Source organism: Mchenga conophoros, linkage group LG3 (assembly GCF_057382185.1).
Source record: "Mchenga conophoros isolate Kocher_MC1m ecotype Shallow Benthic linkage group LG3, M_conophoros_male_GT1.1, whole genome shotgun sequence".
NCBI classification, from domain to species: domain Eukaryota; kingdom Metazoa; phylum Chordata; class Actinopteri; order Cichliformes; family Cichlidae; genus Mchenga; species Mchenga conophoros.
Window position 1 is genome coordinate 28,900,216 of NC_140528.1, and position 8,087 is coordinate 28,908,302.

The 8,087-nt window shown below is 44.9% G+C and overlaps 1 protein-coding gene across 2 annotated transcripts; it reads left to right on the forward strand.

Moving 5' to 3' along the window:
- The first annotated feature begins 3,014 nt into the window (after window positions 1-3,014).
- LOC146578011 (uncharacterized) lies at window positions 3,015-8,087 on the forward strand. 2 transcript variants are annotated; one of them, XM_085256876.1, is made up of 7 exons: window positions 3,015-3,084; window positions 3,488-3,609; window positions 4,916-4,957; window positions 5,078-5,347; window positions 5,534-5,776; window positions 5,860-6,054; window positions 7,193-8,087. In XM_085256876.1, exons 2-7 carry the CDS (start codon window positions 3,579-3,581, stop codon window positions 7,198-7,200), a joined length of 789 nt encoding a protein of 262 aa, XP_085113002.1. In that variant the 5' UTR covers window positions 3,015-3,084; window positions 3,488-3,578; the 3' UTR covers window positions 7,201-8,087. The 2 variants fall into 2 exon arrangements, with proteins under 2 accessions (XP_085113002.1, XP_085113010.1); XM_085256884.1 differs by lacking the exon at window positions 3,015-3,084 and adding an exon at window positions 3,188-3,277.

The following is an 8,087-nucleotide window of genomic DNA, read 5'->3' on the forward strand; positions in this document are numbered from 1 at the left end:
TTTCACACTGGCCTCACGCTCACATTAGCGGCGATCCTCAAGCTGGCAGGTCGAGTCTGGCACAGGGAGAAGAGAGCAGGTTAAGTCACAGCACACCGGAAACTCAAGCATGAGACTAGTGATGACACAATAATCCGGCAATGAAGCATTCCCAGCAGCCGCCTTAAGTAGCGAAAGCGTTGATTAGAGGATCGTTCGCAGGTGCCGGAGCCAGGGGCAGGAATCACCATGACTCCGCCCTGGTAGAGCGTGGGGGCGTGGGAGGAGAGCGAGAGGAGCAAAACATAAACAAAACACTTGTAGCCATACCGAGTCAGCTGAGCAGGCACAGGGACCATTACAGGTGTTGGAGCTGGATATGTGAAGAATTCTCAAAGAGTCTGAAATGTAACCTTCCAGCCTCCCCTTCAGTTTGATTATTGGGTGACTTAGATTGGTGGTTCTCGGTGTTTGGGGCTGGGTGCTCAGGTGTGTACTGGCTCACTCCAGGAGGTTGCTTGACAGTGCCTGGCCGCCCCTGGCTCTGTCAGGCCCCTGCTGGGGGATGGGGGGCCCTGTGACTTTAAAGCAAAAAAAAATAAAGGAGCTCATCCTCAAAGGCATGTGCAGGGTTAAAGAACAGATGATAATCAAGAGTTTGAGGTTCAGACCTGATAACATTATTTCTTCACAGACTTTAATAAGAAGAGCTAACAGTGGTTGATTATCTCAGTGTCCTGTGATAATGTATGTTAGCAGACCACAGTGCTCTGAGCTAAATCTCTCAGTCTGTCAGTGTTCGTGACAGTCTGACGGTTTCAAATTCAAATTTTATTTGTCACGTACACAGTCATACACAGTACGATATGCAGTGAAATGCTTGGACAACTGCTCGTGACCTAAAGAAAAAAAAAAAAAGGAAAAGGCTATGAATAAGATAGGAAATAAATATGAAAAATTAAAAAGGGTAAATTTAACTAGGAAGGAATAAAATATAAAAAATTAAGGTTAAAAATGAAATAACTGTACGACACTTTTTTTTTCTGAAAACTAACTTAAAAAACAAAGACAAAGAAAAAGTGGTCGGAGCAGTCGTGACGGCAGCCGACCTCACCGGCGCCATCTTGAATACCACACACACTCACAGCTGTGGTTCATGTTTCCACTACACAGTCAGAGATCTGAGTCTCTGTCTCTGCGGTCACTTCTGCTGAGGCTGAAGCATCATTAACATGCACATTTAAACACACGTTATGAAAGCAGGTACACGCCTCGGTGAGATGAGCTGTTGTCACACAGTACGTGACAGTCTTGATAAGATCAGCTCAGATCCGTGCTGCTGTCTTTGTTCTTCTCTGTTTGCCCTTTAGATCATCTGCTACTGTCTTTGTCTTTAATGACCTGTCTTTGTGACCTTCTAAGAAAAACTATTAAACTTCTGACACTGGTGCTTCAGAGAAATACAAGTATTTCATAAAGGTTAAAAAATGGTTCTGGGGCCATAGAAGAGGTCAAATCTGGGCTCTGGGGGTATCATATGAAGTGACTAGAGGTGAGTGAGAGGACATAAGAAGACATTAGAATTTATGATCAAAGATCATCTAAACCATGTGTTCAGGTGTAAAATGTAGAAAACGTTTGGAAACGGCAGAAAATGAGTTTTTTTAATTATTGTATTCAATTTAATTTTTGTCACTAGGTGTGAATGTCCGAATGAATGTGAGTGCGAATGGTTGTCTGTCCCTGTGTGTTGGCCCTGCGACAGACTGGCGACCTGTCCAGGGTGTACCCCGCCTTTCGCCCTATGACAGCTGGGATAGGCTCCAGCGCCCCCCACGACCCTGAAAAGGATAAGTGGAAGCGAATGGATGGATGGATGGTATTCAATTTAAGTAATGAGAGAGTGTGAAAGCAACATCGATCTGTGTTGTGGAAATTTATTAACAAAGCCTGCAGACACGATGAGCAGTTAAAACCCAACACTTTATTTCTCATGCATGAGGAGAGACGTCAGTCAGCGGGCACTGAGAGTCGTCTCTGACAATGAACAGTTCAGGTCCCTTTAAACACAGTCACAGAACAAAAGGCAGTTGCAGTTCACACCTTAGCTCTAAACAGAAAAACTCTCTATCACCTGTGTGGATCTCCCCCACTCTGGGGTCAAGTCTCCGTCTCCTGGGAGACATTCACCAGTTTCTCACCGTCTGTTTCCCAGCGTGAATGAGGTGTGAACCAGACGTACTAAACTAAGTAACATGAAAGCATTTCATCAAGACAATACATTAAAGGACAATAAGCTAAAGAGAAATCCCACAACAATCTGTCAGTCTGTATCTCCACCTCCACCTGTGGTCATGAGCTAATGAGAGATGCTAAACAGCTGCACTCCAACTACAGCACCAGCGTTCAGGTGAACCAGGTCTATCTTAGAAATGAGACACTGAGTCTCAGCAGGACTACCTGTGGAAATAAAGATTAAATAATAAAAGCTAACGGCTCTCCTTCAGTCTGCAAAGGTTCATGGGAGTTCTACCTCTGCTTCTTCTCTATAGCACAGCTACATGCTAACCACACAGCTTACTGAGAGATGTCCTGTTTCCTGCGCTGTAACTTGAGGTGAACCTCGTTGTGTTGTCGCAGTTTTTGAATATTGTGATTGGTCTGTTCCATACAGTCGACTCCTTTTTTTGAATCGATCAGTGAGAGAACTTCAAAGATGAAGAGTAATAATCAGAGTTTTAATATAAAGAATATAAAGACTCACAGATATGAGAAATCCTGGAGGCAGATTGCTGAAAGTGTTGGAATGAATGTGAGCAACTGTACAGAGAAGTAGAAGAACTAGAGGGACGTGTATGTTTCAGCCTCTACAGAGACACAGAGTCCATCAGACACTGAAGTCTTTCTGAACAGTTGTTGTCTGTCTCCAGGATCAGAGTGACCGCTATCATCAGCACCCTCATCACAAAAGCACAGCATATAATGAACTTCCTGTGGTCAATGTTACAACTACTCCTTCATCAGTGAATCCATCCTCACCACCTGCAGACTGAAAGATGATCACCTGCAGTCTGCTCTCCCTCCACATGGGCTTCAAGGACGGAGGTAGGACATATTACTGCTGACCTCCGCAACCTCCCTCCCTCAGAGAGAAACTTCCTGAGCTGCTTCCCTCAGGCAGGAGGCTGCAGTCCATCAGGGTCAGAACCTCTCAGCACCAGAGCAGTTTCGGTCCATGTGAAGTTGAACTACTGAACATGAGCTTTATTCCTCCAGCCCGTCCCCTGGTCACTTTACAGTTAATGAATTACAATAACACACTCTTACTCAGACTATGAACACATTAGACTCCCTCGCAGGGCCATCTTTCTCCTAATCTGTGCATCTTTGTCACTTTTATTATTTCCAATCATGAAACAAATATCATATTAGACAAATACAAACTGAGTAAATACACAATGCAAATATTGTTGAAACTTACCCACTGTGTGGGTGTGCTTCTCATCAGTGGAGCGTTTGCTCAGGCAGTGAAAGTGTTAACAGGGAAGTTGTGAAGCTGAAGACGTCTACGCTGCTCAGACTTAAAGCATTCAGACACCATGAAGACCCCGTCTGCCTCTCTGCTCCTCGGTGAGTCAAACGTTCATCTACTCATTTATCCATGATATCATCTGCCCAGTGTTGGGAAGTAAAAGAATACATGTACCGGTGTTACGTATTTAAAATACAAAATATGGGTAACTGCATTCCTTTACAGTTACTGTTTATATAGGTGGTAATCAGAAGTTACTTTGTTGAAATAAATTGAATACACGGCGGTCATTTCCAGTTTCATATGTTAGCTTATCCCCTGTCTATGCCTTCTCCAATTTTGGTGCTTAATTGCAGCCCGGGGCAGGCTTAGCTCTGTTGGCATATTTCGCATTGCTGACAGCAGCTGGCCTGGGTTTGAGTAGCATTAATCAGTGAAATCAGGTGTTTTTAATCTCATGACCACAGGTGTATACAACGCAGCAGCTGCCATGCAGACTGCTTTTAGAAACATTAGTCAAAGAATGGATCTTTCTAAAGAGCTCAGTGAATGCGAGTCTAGAACTGCAACAGGATCATAACACGTCGGTTTGGAAAAATCTTTTTTATTCTATTTTATTCTAAATGTTGCCTCTTTCAAACCATCTGTCCTCTCTGTCCAAAATGTGAACATTGGCATCCTCAAAGAGTGACCTTTGTCCTTTACATGCAGATGGACTGCTGAGTCTTGTCCTGTGGAGGTGGCTCTTCTGTGTTGTGCCATGCGCTTTTGAAGTGGCTGTTTGGTCTCTCCAATGTAGAGGTCTGAGCATTCCTCGCTGCACTGTACAGCAAACACCACATTGTTCAGTCTGTGTTTTGGAGTTTTGTCTTTCGGGTGAACCAGTTCGTGTCTGAGCGTGTTGCTGGATGTCAATAAACTGGATGACTGAGAACCTCCACAGACAGATTCTAAATTTTCCACAGTCGGCTCTAAGTGAAATTATTTCACAGAGGAAACATTTAGTAACCACAGCAGCTCATCCCGGAAGTATAAGACCATATACGGTCACAGAATACAGTCATCGAGTCTCGAGGCAATTGGTGTGTAAAAGTCACGTAAAATGCGGAGCTCCAAACGTCCTGTCAAGATCAGCACAGACACTGTTCACCGCAAAATTCATCAGCATAAAGTTTTTATTTTAATGAGGAGACTAACTGCTGTAGTTTGAAAGATAAATTATTCTCTTTCTAGCTTAATATAAAAAATACAAACTACACAATAAAATGACATCCAACACTTCTGAGCTTGAAAGAAGAATGGCTCATGCAAATACTAAATTCCCTCTGATGACCGTTCCAGGGGTAACTTGTCCGTAGTAACTAATGACCTCTGACCTTTACTGACTCTGTCCTCCTGTTGCAGGTGTGTGTGTGCTGCTGCTGTCTGCACCGACTGTTTCTGCAGGTGAGGAGATGGAAGTGAAAACCATCAGTGAGACTCCAACAAGAACACAAACACACTTACTGTGTGTGTGTGTGCGTGTGCGTGTGCGTGTGTGTGTGTGTGTGTGTGTGTGTCCTCCAGTGTCTCTGTCTGTCAGTCCAAACCTTCAGCAGGTCTTCAGAGGATCTTCTTCAGTGTCTCTGAGTTGTGTTAATGATGGACAGACAGCTGATGGATGGACAGTGAAGAGGACCAGAGGAGGACTCACTGAGGACTGTGGAGCAGCTGCAGGCTTTGGGAGGGTTCATGGTTCCTCCTGTGTTCTGGATCACTCCGTCTCCTCAGGGGGAAATTACTTCTGTGAGAACTCATCTGGACAGCAGAGCGATGAAGTGTCCATCAGTGTTTCAGGTAGAGACAGGGAGATGTTCCAGCTGTGTCTCTGTGCAGATGTTTCCAGATGTTGGATACATGTCTGTCAGTGAGCTGAGAGTGTGAGACTGTCACTGTGGAAGTCAGCGAGGTGCTCATACAGACAGGAAGCAGCTCGTCTGAGAGGAGCTCTTGACTCTGCTCTGTTTGTGTTTCTGTTGTCAGATAAAGGTGTGATCCTGGAGATTCCTGCACTTCCTGTGTGGACAGGAAGTGATGTCACTCTGCGTTGCAGAGAGAGGAGCGGTGACACAGCTGCTGCTTATTTCTCCTTTAATGGACGTCATGTTGGAGCTGGAACAGCAGCAGAGCTCGTCATCAGAAGGGTCAAACAGGCTGATGAAGGTCTCTACTCTTGTGCTACTGAAGCATTTGGATCGTCTCCTCAGAGCTTTCTGAGGGTCAGAGGTCAGAACAGTGACATCACTTCCTGTTTACAGACATGATCTGCTGATAAAATGATTGAACCGTCTGCATCATCTCTCCTGCAGATCCTCCTCAGCACAGGAGCTCAGACTCCACTCCTCCTGTGAACTCTTCTGCTGACACTGCTTCATCACCTCCTCAGGGTCTCACCTCCTTTCTCACTGCACTCATAGCAGGCCTGGTTCCTGTGGTTCTTCTGGTTCTGCTCTTGGTTCTAGTTCCACTTCTTTTCCACTGCAAAAAGCAAAATGAAGCAAATGGTACGACCTCTGTCACATTGACTTTATATCTTTTATTTTTTATCACAACAAGGAGCCCAGCTGCTGCAGTCTGAGGCCAGATGTTTCCATTTTGGTTGATCTCAGCTGCTCCTTTAAGAGAACTTTTGGTTTGATAAAGCTTCAGATGTTTCAGTGAGTGAAACAGCTGGACTACAGGCAGGCTAGCTGAGCAATGTTACGGATTCAAATATTGGGGATGGATACAAGAGGAAAAACCACAATAACAACACTGGTCCGGCCGGGTTGAGTCAAACAATGATTTTAATGATCACACACGTGGGAGATGGACACTGATGCAGACAGCCTCTGATCTCAAAATGGTGGAGCATTGCTCAAACTCTTATAGCCTCTGGGGCCCCCACCTTATCATAAAAGCCTAAACATTCACATGCTTTCTCTCACACGGCGCCTAAGCTACAACCTTGGCTCCCTGTTTATCTGCTCCTGCTGAGATGGGGCAGAAAACTCCAGTATGTTCTCTTCTAATCAGACAAATAAGGCGAAGACTTTCTGCGAACAGTATTTCTTATAACTCAGCAGTATAATGCATCATAAACAATATCATTCATTCACAATAAATCAGCAGTCTAATGTAATGCAAATCAGTCTAACTAATGCAATAGTTATCAGCTTCTTCTAATCCAGGAGAATAATGCAAACTAAAACTACATAATAATTCACAATCTTTAATTAGGGGTATAACATGGCATGAAATAATATTATAATCTCACACTCACCCTGATGAGCTCTTTAGAATAAACACTTAGGCCTTCAGGTCAGAGGTCACTGTTGGTCCCACGTACTCTGTTCAAAACACCAGTGGATTGTGCTTTTCAGGCAGCGGCACCAAGGTCGTCTCCTCCGCTGTGTTTACGCTGAATCCACTGAGTGTCTTTAAAAAGCAGCTGAAGGCATTTCTGTACAGACAAGCTTTTAATTAATTCATGGTTGCATATTATTATTTTATTGATACTTCTGCTTTTATTGAGGAGCAGTTTGTGATTTTTAACTGTGAGTGTGTGATCTACTGTGAACACATTTTACTTATGGTACTGTAAGGTCATTAAGATCAGACGGGCTGCTGTGAGGAGCTGACATCATGTTTGTCTCTGGACAGGAAGCTGAGGACACCCTGGGCCTGATGGACCTTCATCCTTCCTCTGCTCCTCTTCTTCATGCTGCCTGTGCTTTAGTCTGTTTAAAATACAGCTGTTAGCTGTCACCTGTGCACACAGTAACATCTGCTCAGGAAGCAGGTTCAGTAACTCTGAGTTTCCTGTTGTCACCTGTGCAGGTTTCAGACTTGCACACAGACACTGTGTGCACCGTGCTGCACTCTAACACACTCTCACACTGATGGAGGCTGCAGGCTCTTTAGCACAGAGGTCCTCTGACTGCCAATCCACAGTCTCTGATTGGTGTGGACCCGCTGCACCCCTGAGCCACAGACAGAAGCAGTAGTGAGAGCTGAGTCTGTGTGACAGAGCGTGGATGTGAGCCTGAGTGGGCAGGTTTCTGTGGTCACACAGCAGGAACCACTCACTGTGAGCTCAGCAGCCTGATGTGCACACAGACACACTTAGGCAGCAGCAGGTGCAGCAGGTGAGGTCAGAGCACAGAAGCACTGAGATGAGCCGACAGCGCCCTCTGCTGGTCTCAGTTTGAGCTGCTGCTGATCGTCCACAGACCATCGTTGTTCATTCCTTTTCCTCCTACATGCTCTCCTTCACACTCTTTACATGTTTGTACTAAAGATCAGAAGTCATGGCTTTCTGGATGTGTGTCATCTGTTGCCATGGTAACTGACCCTGTTCAAGTTATCCTTCTTACTGGGACCAAAAGCTGAGTTTCCTTCATCTGAGGATTAACAAACTCAGAGTTTCACTCAAACCTGCTTCCTGTAAGAGAAACTGTGTGTGTGTGTGTGTGTGTGTGTGTGTGTGTCTGTGTGTGTGTGTGTGTGTGTCTGTGTGTGTGTGTGTCTGTGTGTGTCTGTGTGTGTGTGTGTGTGT

Bases quoted from the DNA above. Each gene is read 5' to 3' on its own strand.
- LOC146578011 (XM_085256876.1), top strand. From the start codon at position 3,579: ATGAAGACCCCGTCTGCCTCTCTGCTCCTCG. The intron at 5,348-5,533 runs GTAGAGACAGGG...TTCTGTTGTCAG, and splicing joins AGTGTCCATCAGTGTTTCAG to ATAAAGGTGTGATCCTGGAG. The intron at 5,777-5,859 runs GTCAGAACAGTG...TCTCTCCTGCAG, and splicing joins GAGCTTTCTGAGGGTCAGAG to ATCCTCCTCAGCACAGGAGC.